Source organism: Sturnira hondurensis, unplaced genomic scaffold (assembly GCF_014824575.4).
Source record: "Sturnira hondurensis isolate 20B ecotype Veracruz unplaced genomic scaffold, ASM1482457v3 Scaffold0022017, whole genome shotgun sequence".
Lineage (NCBI taxonomy): Eukaryota > Metazoa > Chordata > Mammalia > Chiroptera > Phyllostomidae > Sturnira > Sturnira hondurensis.
In genome coordinates this window covers 7935034-7960578 of record NW_028094648.1, presented here as the reverse complement: position 1 = coordinate 7960578, position 25545 = coordinate 7935034, and the positions used below count along the sequence as shown (strand labels likewise).

Here is a 25545-nt window from a genome sequence, read left to right as displayed (position 1 = left end):
TTTTCCTTGGTGGTTGTCAAAGAACGAAAACTCGTAGCTCTGACCATTTCAAATGAATTTCTGTGTTTCTTAACGTTTTTCAGAAAGTTGCTTTTATTTAAAATGGCAGCCTTAATATTTTGCCTCAGCCTGCAATGTCAGGTTGTACTCAAATAGATATTTTAAAGGGTTAAAATAGCTCATTCTCTGAAGCAAGCATTCCATAACCACCTTGTTTGTATTATTTGCTTACTAATTTATTTTTAGTTTGAAGATAGTTTAATTGAAGTAGATTATGTATGATACAAGTTCTGAGTCAATAAAGTCTAAGTTTAACTATACAAATAAGTACAACTTTGTAAAGATATTCACTTAGATTCAAATGTTTTTATTATAAAAAGACATCACAGAGTTTTTAGAAGCAAACACATTTCTTGAATGTGTTTTAGAAAATCCTACTTGACCAGAAACTTAAAGTCAAATGCTCCTTTTACTGAGAAGTGGGAAAAACCCCTGAAATTATGGTGCATTATTTATTCATAAAAAGAAATGTGTTTTTTAAGCAGAATTTGATTTACACACGTTTTGGGAACACGTTTATTCAGCAGACATTTACTGAGTCCGCCACGGGACTCACGGTGTATGTATGTATCTCATTACGACTCTATCAGCTGCTGTGTATGCACAGGTGACCCAATGGGGCCCTGCAAACCAAGGTGTGTGTGCACTTAAAAATCCTTGTTGCTTTTGCTCAGGTAGGATCCATGGCTCCATAGAGCCATGTTAAGGTAGAGGGTTTGGGGCAAACCAGCCTTGAATGTGCTTTCTCTGTGTATTCTGCTGTTTGGGTTCATGTTGGCATATTAAGTAAACTTAGTCTTCTGCAGCATTAAAAACTGGATTTTATATAGCCTGAAACTTCCTTGTCATTCTGGGTTCCAGGGTTCTGCCCGAGGAGCTGTGTCCCTTGCAGCCTCCCTGGGGTCTGAGTTTGACTTATCCTTCCTGTGAGGTGGGGGTGAGAGGGTCGGTGAGCCAGTGGGTGCCCGAGCTGGAAAGGGCGCCAGGGAGGTGAACAGACATTGTTTTTTTGTGAAAGGTGCCCCAAGACAGCCACTTGTGCTGAGCGTTAGGGTGGAGGGATCGAAACAAAAGCAAAGATTCTTAGCTAGAAGATAAAAATGTTGAATAAATGAAAGAATAAACTGCCAAATTTGGGGGTCAAATTTGAATGTTTTATGCAGATACAAGTAAGGGTGATTTGTGAAACTTTTTCTTTTTTGTGAAACTTTTTAACAGAAAGCGTTCATCAGTAAGGGGAAAAAAGTTGAAAAAGTTGGTTAACATGATGTTTGTGTTTACCAAGAAGATGATACTCTTGACAAGTAGGACTCAGTGAAAGCCTGACATACCAGTGTTTCTCTGAAGAAACAGGTTGTGGAGGGGAAGACGTTTTCAACACTGTTCATCTGCCCATGGGCCCAGGAGATAAGGCATTTCGCTCTGTGTTCTGCAAACACGGGCAGAGGCTGCTGCTGGAGCCGGTGCTCAGAACCCAGCCATGACCAGTTCTGGAAGAAAATGTCTTTCCTTCACACGTACCTGTCCAGCGCGGGAGAGGCAAGCCTCGAGGTCTAAGGCAGGCTTTTATTTCTGAGTGGTGTTGCAGGCTTTTTCAGCTGTATGGTTGTACTTTTCCGTTTTGCAAGCCCCGTCCGAAGGCATTAATGGACGAGAACAAGTGTTTTTCTTGTCTGTTGGCAGTCTGCAAATGCTTGGGTTACTCCGCATCTCCAGGGATCTTTCTGAATGCTTCAGTGTTGTTTGTAAACAGGACCGCCATTTCAGACGGAAGATGAATGAGTTGCTTGTTGGCCCTGGGCAGCACTTTCTCTGGCCTGCGCTCTTCCAGCTCTTGCTGCTCTTGTGGGGAGAGAGATATGGGTGCTCCTTGTGTCTCAGAAGAAGCCTGTGCTCCCTGTCTCACCCCCTGGAAGAACAGAGCCTATTTGGGCTCCTAGGAAGGTGGTGGAGGGTCATCTTTGTAGCCCAGTTTGCAGTCTGCTTTTGTGCTGAAGAAGCAAGATCCTTGAGCACGCGTGTTGCCCAGTACCTGGCACTGAGCAGATGCCTCATTCAGGCTGTAGTCTTGTTTTATATCAGGTGAGTGCTTGGGCTGGCATTTTCTTGAAGTGTATTGCCCTGGTAACTCAGCACAATGGAGGAAGCCTAAGTGTAAACTGGTGTTTAGCTTCCAGTTCTGACCGATGCTCTTACCTGGGTTGTGTCTGTTAGTTCCTGACCACCTTCTCCCTGCCTTTTGGATGGCTTTCTAGAAAGAGTCGTCCATGTTCAGCATGTCCTCTCCTTCCCCTTACAGCCTTCCCCAGCCCACAGCAATTGAACCGCCACCATAACTGACCCACTGCTATTGGACTTGATTGCTATGTTCAGCGTTTGCCTCTCTCCTTTCTGAGCTGACCTCCGTGTGTAGTGGGCCACTCCCTCCTGGAAACACTCTTTTCCTTTGGCTTCTAGGACACTATGCTCCCCACACAGGTTTTCACCGTCTTTTCCCAGCCCCTGATACGCCATACTCCCTAGGGCGCTGTCCTTAGTTCTGTCCTCGTCTCCGGCTCTGTGCTGGTGGTCTGGTGGTCTGGTGGTCTGGTGCAGGCAGTAGTAAGCAATGGCAGAGAGCTCGGGCTTTGCTGCTGGGTTGCTTGGGTTTCATCCTTGACTTCACTTACTGCTGTCCACCTGTCATCTGTTTATGTCCCCAACATCTGTCTACACATGGTACTTGGCACCTGTTGAATGGATGTTTTTTTCTCATAAAACTCCTGAAACGTAGATACCATAGTTACCATTCTTCAGGTGACACACCAGAGTCCCAGACTAGGCCAGTGATTCACCAAGCCACATATTAGGTGAAGAACTGGAGCTCATTCATTGAATGTAGATCATTCAACCCCAGTACCTCTCGGCCCTTGTCTTCTCGGGTCACTGAGAACCCAGGGCCTCCACCGATGGGCCAGTGGAAGGAGTAAGACTTGGGGTCCAGCATTCACCATTGAATACTTCTGAGGCCTTGGAAGGTTACTCAGATGCCTGGGCCTTAGTTTTCCCATCTGTCAAATAGAATGGTTTTAGTCCTGCTGTCATTCAGGGTTATTGACGCAATACATCGGCTAGCTCTTGTGCCAAGATGGGCTGTTTTAGTTATCTTATAATTGCCTTATAATTTGTAATAGTTTAAGACAGTCTGAAGTGAGACTGTCAGGGTTCGAATCCCAATTTTGCCACCCACCCAACTCTCTCTGACTCTATTTTCTCCTTTGCGTAGGCAGTAATGATGGTTTTGTCCTCATAAGCTTGATAAGAGGTTAAGAGGTGAATACGCATTAGTATTAAGAGGAGGACATGACTCACAGTAAGGTCTCAGTAAGTGTCCCATGTTGTTACTGCATTTTAATGTTTTTTACCAAAGGAAGGTGTGCTTCTGAAAACCCTGAATGGAAGTGGTAAATTCTTTTTCAGGTGGCAGAAACAAACTAAAAATTATTATGGAAGTTTTACTCAAGATTGTGTCAGGCTTCTTTCCCCAAAATCTAAATCCTGGTTTTGTTTTTGTTTTTTTAAAAATGCCAAACCAGATATCTCTTGAAGCTTAAGAATGTTGGGACTGATGTGTGTATTTTGATTCAGGGTGACAGGCTGAGCTGGCCTTGCCTTTTGAAGGGACACTGACATGTAAGAGAAGCTGAGAGCTCAGATGATTTCTATTAGTATTTTTGGCGAATAGATTGAAGATGTGATAACGTCTATTTCTGGTGTGGTTTTGGAGAGAGTGTGTTAACTTGCTTGTGTCATTGCTGGGTTTAGTCTTGACTACAACATTTTCTTAAAGAGGAACCAAAAAACATTTTTCCCCACCCCATAGCATTTACAGGTAACATCTAAACCCTTTGCAGTACCTGCCGTGAAAGTTTCTGATTTGGTGGGGGCTCTTTTGGAAGTGTTGTGACGTGGCATACCGTAATCCTGTGCCCTTGGCCTCTTTGTTTCGCAGGAAGCCTGCGCTCTTGTAGTTCTTCGGACTGCTTTCGTCAAGTGATGCCGCCGAGGAAAAAGAGAAGGCCTGCCTCTGGGGACGATTTATCTGCCAAAAAGAGTAGACATGATAGGTATGTTGCAGAGACAGTAGATCAAAACTGATGACGTAAGTGTCAAAAGAGGTGCGTTTCTGCCTAGTCCATTGTGGGTCGTCTGTGTGTGCAAATGCCAACTGAAACATTCTTTTGGTTCTGCCAGGCAGACTTTCAAAGCATAATTATTTCATGTCACTCATTGTATGCGTAGATTTATAAAACAAAAACACATTAGGTAATTTTAGTTCTTAGAAATCAAAGTTTTATCTTAATCCACGTATCTGCCAAAACTAGTGTAGAGTTTCTTTGTTTCCTTTTATGGGCTTGCTGTCTGTGCCTGTTGAGGACCACAGGGCCCGTGTGGAATCTCACTAAATACCGCCACCGGAATCCCGGGACGGCCTGTGCAGCGCCTTGGGCCATGTGGCTGGAGGCAGCTGCCCGTACTGAGTGCTCTAAGCCTGCTGGGGGAATTGGCTGAGCTGAGGTTTACTCTCAGAAGAGTGAGAATTTGTTAGAAACAAACTTGTTAGAATATTTGTTTAAACCACTTCTCCTTCAGACAAGTGTGAACTGCTAATTTTGGTAACTCCAAAGGCCTGCTAGACTTGTTTATTTGAGGCTTATTTATTGTTTCAGCATGATTTTCAGAGTCATTTTTTTCTTGTTCTGTATGTAAAACAATGAGCACACATCAGAATTTTGGTCCTTTCTGCCCTTTCCCATGTCCTGTTATTCTGGTTCTGTAGGCCACTTCACTAATGGGCCTGAATTTTCACATCTGTGAGTCAGGGAGATTAGATGAGACTTTTCTGTTTCTTGCTGTGATACTTAAAAAGCTACAACTTCGTTGGCGGGTTAGAGAGCTGGACTCTGAAATGTAAAAATAATGTGACTGTTCGTATCCCAAATGAGTAGAAAACATGATCTAAAAGAAGATCGTTCGGACCAGTGCTTTTCAGCACTGCAAAGCCAGGTCACTTTATACTTCCTTGGCCGCATAGATGTGATTTATCAGGGGATTGTTAATTCTAAAAATCCCGTAGCATTTTGTGACTGTGTGTAGTGTTTAGTATTTTTTTCACTGCAGTCCAATATAATGTAGTATGATAAAGCCAGTTTAAAAACTGGTAGTTGAGTTTCAGAATGGTGTGAGGCATGCATATTGGTCACGTTTCTGTGGTCACCCAAGGAAGAGAGAGTGTAGCATTATCTGAGTTTCATTCTTGGTCTTTTTTTTTAACAAGTTTTTTTGGATACCGTAATGTTCATTTTAAGTGTACAAATTCAGTGATTTTTGCTAAGTTGTTGGAGTTGTGCCGCTATCACTACGAACCAGTGTCAGAAGATTCCATCGCCCCAGGTAGATAGATCCAAGGATGAATGCGAATGGCCGCCCATTCTTGTTCATTCCGGCTCCATCCCCAACCTCAGGCAACTGTGCATCGACTCTCTGGCTGTACAGATTGGCCTTTTCTGGTCATTTATGTAAGTGGTCTTTTTGGGTCTTGCGTCTTTCCCTTAGCTTAATTTTTTTGAGGTTCATCCACATTATAGCATATATTGGTTTTTTTCTTTTACTGGTTGACTGGCATTCCATTGCCCTTTTTTTATGCGGAGCATGTTTCAGCAGTTCACACATTACCATGTCATGTAAAGGTCTCTAGATGACTGACCAGTGAAAGACCTTGAGCTGAGGAAGGAATGTTCAGGCCCAGGATAGGACCATGTCTGTTTGAACCATTGGGCAGTATCCACATTTCTTCCAGGTATTATGGCTACCTTTTATCAAAGAAATATAAAACTGGTGGTTTGCAGTCTCATTATCTCACCACCTTATAAACCGTGTTCTTTTTTTTCATATTGAAACTTAGAATCTCTAAGCAGAGGTATATACAGGTATTCTGGTGAATGTGTAGGTTATGAATAAGTGATCATTAAAAAAGGATTATAGATAGGATTTTATGTACTATGTAAATGAAAATTATATTCATAAATGTTTATATAACCATTTAAGCAATTTAGATATAAAGGGTAAAAAAAGTGTATACTGGTACTCATAATTTTTTTTATCCAAATCACTATTTGTAGAGATAATGTCTCCTCTCCCCTCCTCACGTGGGGAGTATTTCAGTTCTCGACCCCAGGACGTTGTGAGATAAGAAATTCCTTCCGAGGGTCACATGCAGTGGTAGGAGGCTGCTGTGCCTCCTGGTTCAGTTCTTCAGCTGAGGTTGGCCGTTCCCACAGTACTAGGGGATTATAAGAGGATGGCAAAAGCCAGGATTTCTCTAGACTTCTCTGTCCTGAGGTTTTCAGGTTATCCTAATCAAAAAACCATCCCAGGGATTTTATGGGATCAGCTGTATGTCTCATTCTCCCCCACCCCCCCACCCCCAGAGGCTTGAATGTAGCTTGCTATTTCCTTTTATTTCCCTAATGTTCCCTTGAGTTGTCCAGTATTGACAGGTTCTTCTTTACACTGTGTTCTGTGCCCAGCCTGACTCATAAGACACAGAAGTCAAAACTTAATATGAGATGTGAGTGAGTTCTAGGGTCATGGGTCACAGAAAACACTGTAGACATTTCCTTCTGTGTCTCATTATTATTCTGCAGTTCTAGCTACTGAGGTAGAAGGTGGGGTCTCTCATATACATGGTTTCTATTCAGTTCTTACTGATTATTTTCTTAATCAGAGAAAAACCTGTATTAAGTACTTACCATTTAATTCTGTATTGGGTGTGACTGTTTAAAACTGTAGTTATAAAAGCTGAAGCTTTCAAATGCAGGAATTAAAATATTTAAAATACACCTGAATACTGATTAAATAGGTGTGTGGTTTGGGTAAGTGAATAACATCTGTCTGCTACTCTGAAAGAACTCGGAATCTTTAAATAACTTAAAATTGCTTTCTCAATTTCTAGCATGTATAGAAAATACGATTCAACTAGAATAAAGACTGAAGAAGAAGCTTTTTCAAGTAAGAGATGCTTAGAGTGGTTCTATGAATATGCAGGTAGGTGATCATTTACTTCATCTAAGACCAGCCTCACGAAAGTAGAGAGGACTACCTTAGGGGAGGTTAGGAGATAAATGGGTACTTTCCAAACTTGGGTTGTGGTTGTGTGCCCCTGTTTGAGGGAGAGAACATTGTTGAAACAAATCACCCAATGTCCTATTTATAGCCAGCAGCTAAGCCAAAGAATTCAGAACACTGGAAGTGAGCTGAAAAGATGAAATGCATTTGGGAGAAATACTTTGGATTGCTAGGAAACCTACTTCAATGCTGGTAATGGGTAATTATTTGGTTTACACATTGAAGTTAAAATAAGCTTTGCTGCTTTGAACCTTTGTGTAGTACAAGAGAATGTCTTATATTAAGTGTGTCTATTTTGAAAGATCATTTGGCAGAAAATGTTTGTTTTTGTCATTTAAATGTGTTAAATTCAGTCCCATTTTTGCAACTTGGTATAATTGGCTGGAGAGTGTAATACTGAAATCTGGGGTTTAGTTGTTACCATGGCTGTGTACGGTATAAAACAGAGAAAAAGGAAAACTTTCAGTTAAGTGTGAATGGGAGGCTCTTTCACCTTTCCTCTTCCCTAACCTGTTTCCTATCAACCGGACTATCCCAGCATCCTTTAGACAGACGTTCCCACCCCACGTCATCCCACCTCACTTAAAAATCCCTGCTACCTACGGGATAAAAGACCTGATTCCCTGCCATCCCTTTGTCTGAATGCCTTTCTCCATTTTTCCATCTGACAAGCTGTTATTTAACTTTGAAGCCCCCTTACTTAGCTTAATAGCCTTGTACTTCTCCCAGACATTGTTCATAACTAGTTCTGATAGCATGTTACTGGGTAACAAAGTTACCTCACAAAGTGAGGATTCCTTCCAGACCTGATCTTGCCATTCCTCACCCTCGTTCCCCACTCTTTTTTCTGGTAAGAGTCTTGCCCCTTTTGGCCACAGAGATTACTGAAGGGGCTGACAGGTATCCAGACCAGTCCAATCCGGTGAAATTTCCTGGGATTATCAGGAAGCTGGGAGAAGAATCTTTCTCTTCTGATGTGCACCTGAAAGGATGTGATCCTGATTTCTGTACTTCACTGGGTTTTTGTGAGCTGCCCCAATACTGTTGTAGTGAGTTCTGCTTTATTATTTGAACTAGTCTGAGCTGGATTTTGTTTGCAGGGCATGAGCACTAGTATAGATACTTACATGGTAGTAGAATTTATCTGTTGTCTAACAGACTTATGTCATAAGAGCACAAATCTCTTGAAGACATTTTGTCTTCCCTCACATAAATGTTTAGCACTTTTCTAGGTGTTTGGTACATGAATACTGAATAACAGAAGAGTTTTCTCATATTTGTATAATTTTGATTATGAAGGTTTTTTGCTTGGCTCACATTTATTATTATAAAATGTGTTATAATAAGGAAAATTTAAACATAAAAAGGACACTTAATCCCACCACTCTAGCACAGCTCTTTTGATTTTTTTGTGTCTTCCTATACAAGTAAGCATAAATTTTTCCATAGTGTAAGCCACACTTCTGTTTTCTTTAAAAAGAGCAGGCTACAGTTTTCCTTCTTAGTTGTTTTCCTCTGGCTCAGAAAGATGACATTTGGCATAAAGCTTAAGCCACATTTTTAGGTTCCTTGAGATCCCTGCTGGGTAGTTCCTGGTAGTCCCTTCCTGCGTGAAGTTTCTGTGAGTGTGGCCTGCTCTATTTTTACACTTGTCCCTTTTCTTCTCCTTCTCTTGTATCTTATCTGTCGGGAAAATGGTTTAAAATTGGGAATTATGAAAAACCCCAAGTGGTATCTGTTTCACTTTCAATATCCCAAACTCATGAATAGAAACTGCAGATCAGTATTATTCAGGGATGATTTACAGCGTGTGCTGCCGGGTGACTGAGGCCACAGGACGCCTAGAATGAGGGGCTTTTACCACCCATTGTGAACATTTTAAATATAATTAGTAGGGGCCCCTGGTTAAAATGGGAGGGAAAGTGGGAGGACCACTTTTTTCTAGATTATTGTCAGTGTGTCTGTCTTCCAAATGTATCTCCAGTATCTTGTCACCTGGGCATTTCATAGCTTATTTTATTTTGTCTTATTAAAGTGTACTTTATTGATTATACTATTACAGTTGTCCCAATGTTTCCCCTCCATCCCCCCTCCACCCTGTGCTCCCCAACCATCCAGCATCCCCCCACCCTTAGTCATGTCCATGAACAAAGTACATATAAGTTCTTTGAATACTGTTTTCTTGTACCACTTTTGGCCTCTCCCTGTCTATTTTATGCCTGCCAATTGTGCTTCTTATTCCCTGTACCTTTCCCCCCCTATTCTTCCCCTTCCCTTCCCCACTGAAAACCCTCCATGTGATGTCCATTTCTCTGATTCTGGTCCTGTTCTAGTTGTTTGCTTTGTTTTGTTTTCTTTTTTTTTTTTAGATTCATTTGTTGGTAGTTGTGAGTTTGTTGTCATTTTAGTGTTCATAGTTTTTGATCTTCTTCAATTTCTTAGGTTAAGTCCCTTTAAAATCTCATATAATAAGGTCTGGGTGATGATTAACGACTTTAACTTGACCTTATCTGGGAAGCACTTTATCTGCCCTTCCATTCTAAATGAAAGCTTTGCTGGATAGAGTACTCTTGGATATAGGTCCTTGCCTTTCATGACTTGGAATACTTCTTTCCAGCCCCTTCTTGCCTGTAAGGTTTCTTTTGAGAAATCAGTTGATAGTCTTGTGGGCACTCCTTTGTAGGTAACTCTCTCCTTTCCTCTTGTTGCTGTCAAGATTCTCTCTTTGTCTTTAATCTTGGATAGCTTAATGATGATGTGTCTTGGTGTGTTCCTCTTTGGGTCCAACTTCTTTGCAACTCTCTGGGCTTCCTTCGCCAGATTGGGGAAGTTTTCCTTCATTATTTGTTCAAATAAGTTTTCCATTTCTTGCTCTTGTTCTTCTCCTTCTGGAACCCCTATAATTTGGATATTGGAAAGTTCAGAGTTGTCCCAGAGGTTCCTAAGCCTCTCTTCATTTTTTTGAATTCTTGTTTCTTTATTCTGTTCTGGTTGGCTGTTTATCTCTTCCCTTTGTACCAAATTGTTGATTTGAGTCCTGGTTTCCTTCCTGTCACTGTTGGTTCCCCGAATATTTTGCTTTGTTTCACTTTGGGTACCCTTCATTTGTTCTTTCATTTTGGGACCAAGCTCTGTTGATTCTGTGACCATTTTGATTACCAGGGCTTTGACCTCTCCATCAGACAGGTTGGCTATATCCTCATCGCTTAGCTTTCTGCAGTTCTGCTCTGTTCTTTCATTTGGGCCGTATTTCTTTGTTCAGGGCTCCTGTTAAGTTGTAAGGGGGAGGGGCAACCCTCTTTGCTGAGCTGTGGTGCTGCCTGTGGGGGAGGGGCCGGAGAGGGAACAGTGCAGCTTGCCTGCTGGGCTCTAGCCCCACTTTTATGTGAGACTCATGTGAGGCTGGAAGTTTCTCCCATCATGGCAACCCCCACCATAGTCCATAGTCAGCTCTGAGTCTCAGTTTCCTGGTCAGTGAGCCCCGCCCGCCTGGTCTGCCGCCTTACTGCGGGCTCTCTCCATCCCTGGTGGACTTACTGGTCTGGTTGTCTAGTGTCTGGTTCTTTAATTCCTTGGTTGTCGGAGTTTCATGCAGTTTGATTTTCTGGCACTTCTGGTTGTTTATTGCTTTTAGATTGGTTGTTATCCTTTGGTTGTGGGAGGAAGTGAAGCATTTCTACCTACGCCTGTATCTTGGCCGGATCTCATCATAGCTTATTGTAGATAGAATTTTTTCTTTACAAATCATTTTCCTCACACTCCACGTCCAACCCACTGTGTGTTAACCAGTGGCATATTCGTTAGAATGAGATTGTTCATTTTTACAGGGGAATTGATAAATTCTGTATAAATATAACCATATTCCCAATGAACAATATGATTACAAATAGATCTAAATACGTGAGTGAGAAACATAATGAGGTGAAAGAAAAAGTTGTTTTAGATAGCACAATTATGGGTAGCTTTTTAATAATGTTAATTGACCAGCTATCTTTTAATGTTTTTAAGATAAAATAATTACTTTTGGCAGAGTCATACTGTAGCAAATTATACTGTTAAATACTTGATCTTTTAAAACACAGGGCAAGTGTATACAATTAGTATGAGAGTGACAGTGTGTAAAATATGGAAAAAATGAAAAGCATGGATAACTAATATTCCCACTGTACAGTGTACCTCAGCAAACCTTCTTTGAGGGCTTCCCAGTCAACAGAAGCACTGTGCTCATTTTCTGTGGTGGCAAAAAGACAAATAAATTGAGAAGCATTGTCTTAGTAATGAGTATTGACGGGAAGAGGAGGCACTAACCAGGATGGAGGGTGTAGGAGGGGAGAACAGCCTGGAGACATCAGGGCTAGTGCACAGGCATGGGAAATGCACGCGGCTGGCTAGGCTCAAGAACAGGTTACAGTGAAGGAGCTTTTATAAAATCAGGAAGAATGGAAACCAAAGAAAGGAATTTAAAAAGAACTAAAAAGTAACTTTTTTTTTTAGCTTTATGGAGCTTCCTGCAATGAGTGCTATCAGTAAATACCAAAAAGGCATCTTTCCTAAAAACAAAACCTCCTAGCAAAATAGGGACAGATGGGTGTTTCCTTATGAGAATAATTATTCTTTAATCTCATAGCCTAAATACTTTTACAGTAGTGGAGTGATGAACATACACACACATTCACATACAGTGGAGAAAAGGGAGTGTGTCAGCTAACTAGAACAAAGTAACTGTACAGGGACTCTCACAGGAAGATTATCAGACATATTTAGTGAAAAAAGCAAGGTGTAGAGTTTATAGGTACAACATGAACTCATGTATATAGATAAACAAATCTAAAACTGCATTTCAGCCCTGGCCGGTGTGGCTCAGTTGGTTGGGGAACGTAACTGAAAGGTCACAGGTTCAATCCCCAGTCTGTGCGTGTGATCCCAGTCACACGCACCCAAGCGGTGGGGAGGCTACCAACCAGCTGATGCTTCTCTGTCATATTTGTTTCTCTCCTTTCCTTTCCCCTTTTCTTCTCTAAAAGTAGTGAAAAAAATGTGTTTGGGTGCTAGTTAAAACAAATATAAAAAATAAAACTAAAACTGCATCTTATTGTATATTTGTACATAAATAAAAAGTCTGGAAGGATACGTGCATAACTGGTTAAGAAAGGGAGAGGCGGCTTTTTCCTTTTACTCTCTTTTACTCGGACTGTCTCTGTTTGAACACTTTGCCGTGTGAATGTGGTACTGTGTTCTTTGTGTAAGGGATGAATGTGCACATGAGGGTCTATTGGGCTGTCAGACCGAAAGCTAGCCACATATCAAATGATAAAATGCTGTTTTCACATTTGAGTCGAAAATGAGCTAAGTGCGGCCACTGTTCTTATTTGCTGTTGCTTTGGAAGTTTTTAGATATGAGACAGAAAGGGCATAAATATTGGAAAGGAGTAGGCAAAAATGATTATGTGTTGGAGAGGAAATGATTAAGTTATTGGATACTTGGAGAGCCGAAGAGAATTGCCTGGACAAACTTAGAAACAACAGATAAGCACAAGTGTATTCGTGTGTGTGGAAGCTTAGTCTGGGGAGGACGCCTAAAGAGGCTCATTAATAAACTTTTACTTTCACGTTTATGAGTTAAAGTAGCAAAAATAAGCCAATTAAAAATTAGGTAAACTTTTATTTGAATGATAACTTTCCCCCAATAATCAAGTTAAGAATACATAGAAAAAATTGTAAAATAAAAGGAGCAAAATAAATACCAGGAAAAAAACCCAAATTTGAATATATAACAACATTTTATAACAAAAATAGCACATTAATCAGTAAAATAAAAATAACAGCATATAGCAAAAATACTTGCTGTAGCCAGATTATGAGAAGACCCGAATTTGTAGTTTTGGGGAGACAAGGATTTGAGATCAGAGAAGTAACTAGACTTTCCTAGAAGCACTCCAGACGATTTATTTATTTATTTATTTTAAAAGATTTTATTTATTTTTAGAAAGGGGGGGAAGGGAGGGAGAAAGAAAGGTAGGAAAAGCATCAGTGTGTGGTTGCCGCTCATGCACCCCTCCTGGGGCCCTGAAACCTGGGCCTGCAACCCAGGCCTGTGCCCTGCTGTGGAACTGAGTTGGCAGCCCTTGGCTTTGTAGTCCGGAGCTCTGTCCACTGAGCCATACCAGCTAGGGCTCCAGGTGGTTTTAATATCCATCCTTTGTTCAAATAACCGCCCTGTACATTCATTGTGGTTTATTTTCCCTAGCATTGCATGGGGTCACAAAGGGACTGCCCGACTCAGGCTCTGCTGAGGGTAGTGGGGAGATGGGGGAGGCTGCCTGTTTGGTTTAGTCTTTAAAGGTTAAAGGAGTTAGCCAGGTAGATGGGGGAGGGGGAGAAAAAGGTGGGCCGAGGTGGCAGAGCAGTGTGGTGCTAGCTGTGTGTCAGGATGCGTGTGCAGAGCAAACCACAGTAAGTGTTTCTACATCTCAATTTTTATTCATTTAGCAGTGTTTATTGATTCACTTATTTCTGAGAAACTTAATTTGAAAGTGGAAAGGTACGAGGCTGAAGAGAGAGAGAGGCACTAGATCAGAGAGGGTATCTTCTTTGATATTCAGATACTTGGGGCTTTATCTTCAGGTAGTGTCAAGCCATTGAAGGACTGAAAGGTATGTGGGATGGATCAGAGGGGGACGAGGAGTCTCCCTGGAATTAGGGAGAACTTGAGGAAACTGCTGTGTAATCAATCTTAAGTGAGAGGATCAAGCCTGAATAGGTCGGTGCAGGATAGATCCAATTAAGAAATATTGGGAAGGAAAAATTGGCAGTGTATTTGAATACTGACTGCATGTGGAAAGTATATAAGGGGAGAATCCAGGATGACTCCCAGGTTTCTATTTCTGGTGGTGGCACCCGTTGGGACAGAAGAAAGGAGGGTAAGAGGACTTGGCATGGAGAGATGATGGGCCCACTGAGGTGGCTGGTAGTGGAAAATGCCAGATGCGGGAGGAGTAGGTTTAGGGCACAAGATGAGTTTAGTTGTGACGGTGTAAGAGGAGGTGAGGTAGACAGTCCAAAGGCGAGAGGAAAAGTGGGGGCTAGGAAGAGATCTGGGTAGTACCTGAAACCCCAAGTAGGGGTTTTCCAGGGAGAGAGTGTAGGATGGATTAGGAGATGGAACTCTGCGCATGAAATTTAACAAGTCGGGAGAAGCAAAGGAACCCCTAAAGAAGCTAAAAGAGGAGAGGTGTGGGGGAAAGCTGGGGGAGAAAGGGCACTTCCAGAAGTCATTGGAGGAAAGTTTTGTGAAGGAAGAAGCGCTTCACAGTGTCAGGTAGCAGAGAGGTCAAATAAAAGAAAGATGGACTGTGTCTGTTAGACTTGGCAGTTAGGGGATTCTTAGTGACTTTGGCAAGGAGGGTTTGAGTGGGGAGACGAGCAGAAACCACATTGTGTGGCTGAAGAATGAAGGGAGCTAAGGTAGAGATGGCACTCTGGATGGTTCTTTCAGGAAGAAACGAAGCTGGAGCTAGAGTGGAAAGAGAGAGGCTTTATTGCCTGTTCGAGGACAAAAGCACGACTTGTTTTTCTGTGTAAAAAAAATTGTGTTATTTCCCAATTTTTATAAAGAATATTATGTTTCTTTGCTGTGTTTCCAGCAATTATTGTATGTATTGAAATTATGACCAAAATAAGAGTAAAGCTTTAAGCTGCTTTAATGAAGAGTAGAAATTAAACTCAAGTGGCCAGATCTTTAGACATAATCATGTATGTCATATGTCCATGGGTTGAGGAACATGGCAGTAAAGTGACATAAATGATTGTGCAGAATGGAACCCTTTAAAACTGAAATGCCAGAAAAATTTTCAATTTGTACTTGCCAATTTCTTTCTTCAGAAAGGAGTTCTGGCCCCTAAGTGTTACTTGATTTTAGTTCACTTGGATAATAAATACTTGGACGGTACAACTCTACTGTAGCAGTAATAGTGCACGTGGTTAGATTCAATTCATGTGAGGTTGCATTTCACTGCAGGTGCTGATGATGTCGTAGGTCCCGAAGGCATGGAAAAATTTTGTGAAGACATTGGTGTTGAGCCAGAAAATGTAAGTCTAATTTACTAAGTCAGGTAAATCAGTTGATTATTTATTTTAAGCCTTTCGTTCCTTGACAAATAAAGCAATAATAATAAAACAATGGTGTTAGTTTTTATGAGGCAATCTAAGAAATAAGTTTCAATTCTAATTTAATTTCTAATTGAAATTATTTTGTTGTAGTAGGTATGGTGTATAGTTGTTTTTTTCTCTCATGTTTAATTTCTTGTATCCAAAAGGCACAAGATTTTTAAAAAGTGGTGTGGTCCTGTATACATACAATGAGAGAGAAGCTGGGGGACTGAGTCACGACATTGTGTCCCTTGTTGCCCTCTGTAGTGGTCCCAGTTTAGTGGAGAGTTCATTCAAGACTTTAAATAATTATTCATAAGGGTTTTAAGTAGATTATAATTATCAAGAGTTTTTCACAGCTCTCTTAACTTCCAGTTGAATTTGGCTCAGAAAGAGATTGCTTTCTAGTGTTAAGGCTGTACATACTTTCCTTAAAATATTTAATCAGGCCTTGACTGGTGTGGCTCAGTGGGGGTGTTGTCCCATAGACAGAAAGGTGGTGGATTTGGGCCCAGTTGGGGTGTGTATGAGAGGCAGCTGACCGAAGTTCCCTCGCACATGGACATTCCCCTCCTCGTTCTCTCTCCCTCCCTTCCCCTCTCTCTCAAATCAGTAAACATACCCTTGGGTGAGGATTTAAAAATTCTGATTAGAAGTTATTTTATATGCTTAATTATTTTTGTCTAATCTTATCATCGTGTTATTGTTGAATATATTTTTCCTGTTCCCACATGTGCTCTCACACTAAAATGAGAAATTATGCCAATACAAATGCCCTGGATCATTAACTGTGCAGTTTAATATTACATTAGCCTTCCAATTTAACAAGTACGCCTCAGGTCCTAAATGAATTTATGATCTGGAAGCCATCTCGAGATCATCCCCTTCATTCAGACTGTTTGCAAGATATCTCATGCCCGTGCATATATATTGTGCTCCAAAAAGAAAACCAAGAATTGAGACATCACACGTTTTTTGTTCCAACTTTTTTGTCCTTACCATTCCTGTGTCTTTGTTCTCCTACACTTTCCCCAATAACATTTTAAATTTTCTTAAGAGCCTTTGGAATGTCTGTAACTTATTACATGGAATTTTGTCTTGTATTTTAAAATTTAATATGATCTGCTTCAGGTATCTAGATAAATTATTCATCTGGGTGTAAAGGTTTGGGGACAACAGCGTCCACAGTATGTTGCCTGAAGAGGTCCATTTACTACACATTGACATAGAAAACTGGCGAGGGGGAGGGCTCCGTCCAGCAGAGCTCCCCCAGCTGCTGTGGATGAGAATGAGTCTACTAAGACATAATGTGCTTGGGGATGAAAGGCTGACCAGTCTCTCAGAAGAGAAGGGCCTTGATCCTTTTTCTCAATGGGCTTTTATTGGGTTTAGTTTGCGTGGGAATACAGGGAGTATATGTAAAGCTCATCAGTCATTGTCAGGCAGTAATGATCAAGGAATGGAAGACTTTCAGAGAACGATGAGGGCTTATTTTGAGTCAGGGTCAGATAGTGTAATGCCAAAGAGCCATAAAACTTTGGAAAACAAACTCATTTTATGCTTGGACCCTTAACATTTAAAATGAGGGCATTCTTTGCCATGGCTGGTATAGCGCAGTGGATGTAGCACAGGCTACATGAACCAAACAATTGCGGTTCGATTCCCAGTCAGGGCACATGCCTGGGTTTCAGGCCATTTCCCAGCAGGGGGTGTGTGAGAGGCAACCATACATTGATATTTCTCTCCCTCTCTCCTTCCCTTCTCCTCTAAATAAATAAAAACTTTTAAAAAATGAAAAAAAATGAGGGCATTCTTAGCAAAGCAGGTTTCACAGGATTCTATGCATTCTTTCTTTGGCCTGATTGCCCTGGGAACTGCCCGTTCCAGCACAGGGCTGCACCGCCTCCAGCATTGTTTCAGGCCTGAATCAGGTCGGGGATTCGGGCAGCCAAGAGATTAGGAGGCTTCTTATGGATAGAATGAGGACTCAGGCTATGACGAAGCCAAGGGGTGAGGGTCTATCATCCCCTTTCTGTAGTCCCCTAAGTCCTTCCCTGATGGTCCCTGTGTGACTGTGCCTGTCCTAGGTTGTTCCTCCCTTGAGGAATCTTACTATCCAGCCATCCTCCAGCGGCCAAGCAGGGTGAAGTAAAAGGGGCAGAGGCTACATCCCTGCCAGGAGGATAAGTTTTGTCTCCTTAGTGGCCTATGGTCCCAAGGTCCCCTAGCCATGGGGTCTTTTTGCCTGCTGGCAGGGTTACAGCTCCTGAAACCAGGCAGGACGGTTCCCAACAGAAAACAGCATACACTGACTTTAAGAAGGATGTGTCCTGATGAGAACTGGGACAAGGTTGCCAGGGTGTTTTGTGAACAGTCTCACAGTGATCTGGCCTTGACAGGCCAGAGATTCCATCCAGAGGACAGCAGCCCGCATTGGATCAGAGGGATGGGCAACAGGGCCAGCGGCGAGGAGATTAGGAGGCCAGGGTCTGGCCTTATCATTTGCTCTCAGAGGTAGAAAGGCCTGTCAGGGTGCGAGGGCGTGCTGATGTGGATTCTAAGTGAAAAAGGGGGTTCCCTGCTCTTCAAAGTTCCTCACCCCCAAATAGCAGTGCTCAATAGAAGGGAGCCGCTATTATTGCTCCTTTTGGGGCATTTATGAGTCCGTTGGGTCTCTCTTTCTGTAGAAATAGGGTTGAAATGTTGAATCACACACATTGAAATCTAAAAGGCCACATTTAGAATATTATATTTTAAAGTATTTTTTACTGTACTTCAATTCTAAGGTGCCACTAATAGAAGTTATGTAAGTCGTATCATCACTAATAAAAAATGTTGCTAAATAAACTGATATGCCATTAATTGGGAATGCATCTCAATTTCAGAAATGTTAAATTTGAAAAACGAGCAGCAAGCTAGTTTTTAAAAGGGTATCTGCATTAATGAGTAAGCACTTTAAAGTATTTAAAACTCTCACCTGATATTTATAGCTTATGAAATTTAAGCAGGTTGTCAAATTCAAGTCTACTTTCATTTACTGAGGTAACAGCAAGATCATTTAAGTATAAGCTTCCTTATTAGCTCTCATAAGGAAAGGTCTATTTTATGTGAAGAAATAGCTGTTGTGAACATCTGCTTCGGCAGTTTAGACGTATTTCATGCACGCTGTGTTCTTGTGCCTTCACCATTTTTTCTTAAGTGTTTATGTGGAATTTTCAGTCTTCCTAATAGAGGATTAAATATAGATATTGAGAGCATAAGTTTGAATTAGAAAATGTGGGTTCAAGAGATGGGGAGAAAAATGCTCGAATGTGTGAATATTTTGAAGAACATATAACTTCTTTTGGGAAATTCTTCTAAGTAGCCCAGTGGTCTCTTAAGTCACCATTTTTTAAACCTATTTAACAATCATTTTGTGATGATGTGCATATAATGTTAGAAACATTGGCTCCTAATCAGTCCTCCTAGTCTGCCTAGTAATCTAGAGTTTTAAAGTCTAAAACACATGGGGACTTTAAAAATGATACATACTGATTTAATTGATATTTGATGAAAGGAAATTTTAAACAGAAAATGACAATCCTGTCATCATAGGCAGCTATTTTATATTTTTGTGTGGTGCCTACTGAGAAGTGATTGGGCTGTAATGCTCCCTGGTGCTCAGTATGGGCAGAGCACTATTTACGTGGAATATGGTGCTACTTTTAAATAATTCTCCCCCTCGCCCAGTGTAAATAGTTGAATTTACAAACAGTAATGTATTTGTGATACAACTCCACTGTATATGTCTCACCACCCACCTTTTTATTTTTTACCACTCTGTCTGTTCTGCACCTTTTTCTTTTCCTTTGATAGATCTTGGGAGATCGTTCTCTATTTGTAGACTTATTGGTCTTAATGGGGGCATAGTATCCCTTTGTGTGGAATGTATTGGGTTGGCCAAAAAGTATCTTTTGTTTTTTCTGTTAAGATGGCTCTGGTAGCACTTTCCACTGTATAGCATTTTTGCTCTGAGAGCAAATGCTAACTTCATGCCTTTCACTTACTTTTCTTTAACTTTATTAGAAACAGTTTCGTTAGATTGTATTGTAACAGCTGTCATATCAGTGTGCATTTAAAGAAAAACGTACCAAAATTGGTGAATTTTTGTATAGCCAATTTTAGTATGGAAGGTGGAAGAAAATATGCAACATTTTCAGCATATTATGCTTTATTATTTCAAGAAAGGCAAAAATGCAACTGAAAGGCAAAAAAGATTTGTGCAGTGCATGGAGAAGGTGCTGTGACTGATCATACATGTCAAAAGTGGTTTGTGACGTTCCATGTTGGCGATTCCTTGCCGGACGATTCCCCACGGTCAGGTGGCCCAGGGGAGTTGATAGTCATCCAATCGAGACCTTTACTGAGAACAGTCGACATTCTACCAAGTGGGAGTTAGCTGACATAGTAAAAATATCAAATCAATAAAGTTATTGGTGAAAATGAAGAATGTGTCACATTTTATGTAAAAAACAAATGGACATTTTGGACCACCCAATATTTAGCAAAGAAGTATTTAATAACTACCACCTTACTGATAAATGTTTGTTTTCAATCTTGTGCTTTTTCAAATAGTACTGCAGTAATTATTGCTGAGTATACATGTTTGCGTACACTTGCAGGTGTATCTATAAGCTAACTTTCCATAGATGGAATTGCCCACTGAGTAACTGGTTTTAATTTTAATAGATATGCAGAACTGCCCTCTGGAAAGGTTTTCACACTTTCTCCATCGTTCTTCAAAAGAGTTTGTGTTTCTCCAAACCCTCGTGCACACACTGAGTTACACCAAACTCTAGAACTCATTTGTGAAGTCACTCTTGTTATTTCAGTGACTTAACTACAGTGAACAGAAGCATTATCAGGATGTTAATGTATATTCGATTGCTGAGATCAGTTGTTCTGATTTGATTGCGCTATCTTTCTTTTTCTTTTAAACAGGTAGTTATGCTTGTCCTAGCTTGGAAATTGGATGCACAAAATATGGGTTATTTTACTCTACAGGAATGGTTAAAAGGAATGACTTCTCTACAGTAAGTCCTGAGACTGTCTTGAGGGCTCCCTTCCCTCCCAAGCTGGTCGCCTCGTCCCTGGGATCTCGGGGAGTCTGGGCTGGGTGACTGGAAGAAGGCCAGGTATCTTGGCAGACTTCAGCTGGGGCCGTGGGTTTAAAGGCCTTGCACTGTTTATATGATGAGCAGGGCTTTATGGTTGAATTTCAGCAATTAAAGTTTCTATGTAAGTGTGTACTATTTATTTTTGTATTCGTCTACAGCAACTCCGCCCAATAGAAATAGACCAGTCTTTTCTCATGTGTGTGAGCCACATATGTAAGTTAAAGTTTTCCAATAGCCACATAAAAAAAGTATAAAAAGAAACAGGTAAAGTTAATTTTGATATATTTTATTTAACCCCAAACAGTACCATTCCAGTGTGTAATCAGTATTTTAAAAATCAATGAGCTATTGTACATTCTTTCTTCCTATTAAATTGTCAAAATCTGATGGGTGTTTTACACTTAAGATACATCTCAGTTCTCATTAGCTGCATTTCAGGTGGTCAGTAGCCACGTGTGTCTGGCGGCTCCTGTGTTAGACGGCATAGGGCCAGAGCTTAGAAAGGAAAGGGGCTTTGTAGAATCTGGGTTATAGTTAGTGAGAAAAAAATGAGTAAAGTATGACTTATAAGTGCAGATGTTTCACATCTTCTCTTTTATATATCTATTTTAGCTTAGGGCAAAATGGGAATTTCATTACTCTAGTAATTAAAAAATAGTAATAATAAAGATTCTGTTTGTGTTATCTGGCCCAGAAAAAAGAACCAGTGGTTTTGCAGGTTCATTTTGTGCTTATGTGTGTGCTGTGTTTGTGTGTGTGTGTGTGTGTGTGTGTGTGTGTATGTATATATATGTATGTATGTATTTGCTAAGAGCTTCATTCAAGAAAACATTGTTATTCTCTATTATGCATTAAAGGATACAGTAGCAGTGCATAAGTAAACATTTCAAATGGTAACTTTGATCTGTAGTACTTAGAATGACTTATCCTTTTCTTTCTACTTAGGAATAAGACTTCAATTTTTATTAGATTAAAATTGGAGTTGAAGTGGTTTTATTTAAATAATTTTGGAATTTGTCAACTTTTAGTATCATTGTCCATTTGTTACAGAAGTAATGCCTCATTTGTACTGTGCTTTAAGGGCCTATTTAAGTCTTGTCACTGTTTCCCATTTGAGCCTCAAAACTTACCGGGCAGATCGAGCCTGATCCTTGCTCACTTTACAGATGAGGAACCTGAGGTTCAGAGGGGCACGTGATTGTGAAAGTTGGTGGCAGAGGTGGAAGAAAACCCGAGACTTCTGACCCTGAGGTCACATTCTTCCTCTAACAACTACTGTCTTGGTGGCAAATGAGTTTTAGACAAAAGCCAAATGACCTTTTTACAAATACACTTTCCTCTCAGAATACTCTAGAATTTTAGGGTTACATCTCCAAAATCTCTAAAATTGTGTTTTCATGTTGGCAATCAACTCTTTATGATTTTTGAGCTTTTCCCTCTTTCATCATTTTCCTCGCTGCCTTTCTTTGCTGCTTCCCGAGTGGCGGCCATGGGGCGGGGCTGCTCCTTGGCAATACCCCTGTGGTGGTCTGAGGCCCCTTATTTCAGGGCCTCAGAGGAGGACTGTCACCATTTTTTCAGGCGCATTTTTATTTGTCATAAGAGAGTATGATACCTGTTTTTGCATAGTTGTAAATTCTTTTTTTGCATTTCCTTTACAAAAGAATGTTACGTGATGTCAGGCTTTCCCCCCGTGTTTTGAGGGCCTCGCCACCTGGGTCATGAGATGTGCAGTTCCCGGGGGAGGTCTGCATGTGTGTTTGGAGGGCACTTTGCAGGCCCTTTGTTGGGGACTCTGCATGGTGGCAGGTGGCTTTCTATCAAATTCAGGGGGTAGTGACAGGCCTGATTCACTGTACAGGCACTGAGGAGTATGCTTTCTTTTTTGTGACATGAAACTCAGAGATTGTTTTTTTCATCAATAAGGTGCAAATATTTAATTCCTCAGAAAACCCGTATTATGGTTCTTTGTAGTTCAAAAACTAGACCAGTTTCATGCTTTAAGAACTCCCTTCAACCTCCTTGGATTTATCATTTGTTTGGCATTAAGTATTGGAATGGTAGTGACGTGCCAAGCACAGGGGTGCAGGGTGCTGGGGAAACAAAACTTATGAGCAAGGTGAAGTCTATTTGGGGTTGGGGCTTAGAAGCAATAAATGTTTTGGCAAAAGATCCAAAAGTAGTAAAGTCAGTTCTCTTTATGTAAATTATAAATAAGTACTGTATTTGCAAGCTGTGCATACATAGTAAATAAAACTCAGAGGCCAATCATTTGTATGCTCTAAAGATGGGAAGTTTTGGACTCACACTGAATTAAAGTGTGTATGTGACAAAATACATATACTATGTGTATATGTATACTGTATATTATATGTATACATATATGTATATGACAAAATACATATATACTGTGTATATACACTAGGGTATTTGATTAAAATGCTTCTTTAAAAAAATTGTTACTGTACAGTGGAAGTGTACTAGAAATAGGCCATAGGTTTTTTAACCAGACAGTTTTGAGTCAGTTTGGTTACTTCCTGGGTGTCTGCTGGCATTTCTAGAATCAGGAAGGTGAACTGGTGAACTGTGGCACACTCTTGGGCACTCAGAAATTAGTCTCGACTCTGTCTCCTTGACACCAGGTAGAGGAGTTGTGGGCATAGCCTCTCCAGGGCCAGAAAGAAGTGACAGCAACTGGTAGGGACTGTCTGTCCCCACGCTCCCCTAGGTCATCCTCAGTCTGCGAAGGCACAGCTCTTGCTTTAGGTGACTGTTCGTTTATTGTCTTGTCCCAGCATGTGTTTTTAAGGTGACCACTGATGAAGTAACCTTTGTAGGGATGTTTAAGCTAAAAACGAACTGAGGTGTGTGAGAGTTGCAGCTAACCTTGCATAGGACTGACAATGGGCTGGGAGAGTACCTTTGGGCTGACCGAGAGGAGGGGCAGAGACCTTTTCCAGGTAATGCGGGAGAACTGCCTTTGACTTTATAGCCTGAGTCCTAGTCTCCTGATTTCTGTTGATTCCAAATTTGTTTTGTGGCAGCAAAGCTCAAGAAATGATCCTACTTCATGTGTATATTTCACTTTGTCAAACGATGCTGCATCCCAGCATGGAAGGGTCACTTTACAGCTTCTGCAAGTCTCCTCACCACACATGCATGGTACATGGAAAAGCAGGGGAAACCGGTTGAAGAACTGAGCAGCCACTAGATGGCAACCTACGGCTCAGACCTGGCCACTCAGTGGCCTGTTTCCCTAGTGGGTGTTGGTCCAGAGTTTCTGCCAGACAAAGCCCCCTTTGAAGCAATTAAATTTTTTATTGACAGTATCATCTCTAACTCATGTAACTATCCTTAAGAGCTGCATGAGATGGAAATGTTACTTTGGGCATTTTATATTATATACTCCAGACAAGATCTCTTGTTTTTTTTTAAACATGGGGACATCTTTTGCCAGGGTGGCTGGACTGACACCCAGGCGTGCTGCAGAACTTGACATTTTGCCTTGCAGCTCTACCCAAAGAATCACAGTATCTTTATTATTATTATTTTTTTGCTATGTAGTGTTATCTAAGTGAGTGGTTCCTGTCCTTGAATCTGTTGAAACAAACTTATCTTCTCACAGGGCAGGACTGAACTAAAGCGCTGGCCAAAATCTGTGCAATTTCCTGTGGCTTTGGTCCTTTGTCTTCGTTTCCAGTTAGGAACAGGGATCTCTGCCTTTTATGTTTTGAGTTAGCGTTCCCTCCACTTTGACCCTCCCCCTATTGTTTATAAGAGATTGTTTATAGGCATGATGATAAGTGAAGCCGTACAGAAGAGCACCCGATGCAGGGTAGGCTCTGCTCCCTCACTGCTTTCCCGTGTGTCCGTTCGCCCTCCATCGGCCCTCAGGTGGGTGCCGACGCTGGATCTCTAACGAGGCGATCAGTGCTCCCTTTTTCCACCTCTCCAAACCCTTCTACGCAGAGATCCAGAATGGGCTTTGCAAGACGCTGGTGGTGGTCTCTTCCATGGTTGGAGGAAGCTTCCGTTGGTTCCAGGATTCATTCAGTTAAATAAAACACTGAACCACGGAAACTCTCCATGCCCGGTCCCATCTCCCTTTCAGCCTCATCTTGCAGTTTCCCCTGTTTCCTGCCTAGTCTAGTCACAGTGGTTTTCTGTTTGACTTCGGACTTCCTTTGCTCCCTCCTACCGCTGGGCTTTTGCACATGCCGTTCCTTTGAGCTGAAACGCCCTCCCTCCTAAAACATCTGGTTTCTTCTTCTCTTTCATCTCTCAGTTTACATGTCAGCCCCTTAAAGAAGCCTTTTCTGACCTCCAAAATAGTATGACTTTAATCTTTTTTTTTTTTTAGTTTTCAAACATCAGGAAGAAATAAAGGGCATTCTGAATTATTTTAGACTCACAAATGAGACATTTACTCCAATTTTTGGCTTTTAGATATTTTATTTCAGTAGATCATGGGAACTTTTTTGTAGTTAGCTTTCATAAATTTATTGCTAAAAATAAACCAGTATGTTCTATTATGAATCATAATAGTTTATAAAGCATTGATAATTATAATGATAATACTTGTAATATGTATTATCTGCATTTAGTAGATAGAAGCTCTACAGAGAAACATGAGAAGTATACCCAGGAATGAAAAGCTTTAATGTCTCTGGTCAAAATGATGGTGACTGTTGGTTCTCATTTTTTAGGGCTAGATATTACAAACAGAAAGTTAGTTTGTAAAAATAACCAATTAATAATCTACTTCCTTAGGAAAATAAACCGTGTGTCACTCTCCTATGAAAATAGGTTATCATCACCAGGTTCCCCAGAAAAATAGCTGACTTCAAGTCTAAGGTAGGACAAGTGCAAAGTGAGCTGGAACATCGTGTGCCAGCAAGTGAGGACGTACTCAGAGACTGATGGGAGCTTGTCGGAAGGACACTGGGGCCAGATTGAGGGGCTACTGCCCAAGTGAGGGCAGTTCGTACCTCAAAAAGAATAAAGAAAGTGATAG

The 25545-nt window shown here is 41.0% G+C and overlaps 1 protein-coding gene across 7 annotated transcripts in view; it reads left to right on the top strand.

The window, feature by feature from the left end:
- The window catches only part of DCUN1D4 (defective in cullin neddylation 1 domain containing 4), a 71753-nt gene that overhangs the window by 26605 nt on the left and 19603 nt on the right, over nucleotides 1-25545 (top strand). For 6 of the 7 annotated variants that reach the window (XM_037034257.1, XM_037034256.1, XM_037034261.1 and 3 more), the window contains exons 4-7: nucleotides 4052-4166; nucleotides 7055-7146; nucleotides 15245-15315; nucleotides 20356-20447. In XM_037034257.1, the coding sequence (XP_036890152.1) occupies nucleotides 4052-4166; nucleotides 7055-7146; nucleotides 15245-15315; nucleotides 20356-20447 (370 nt within the window). Of the gene's footprint in view, nucleotides 1-4051; nucleotides 4167-7054; nucleotides 7147-15244; nucleotides 15316-20355; nucleotides 20448-25545 lie in introns of those variants that run through there. The other variant, XM_037034259.1, reaches the window with a different exon arrangement.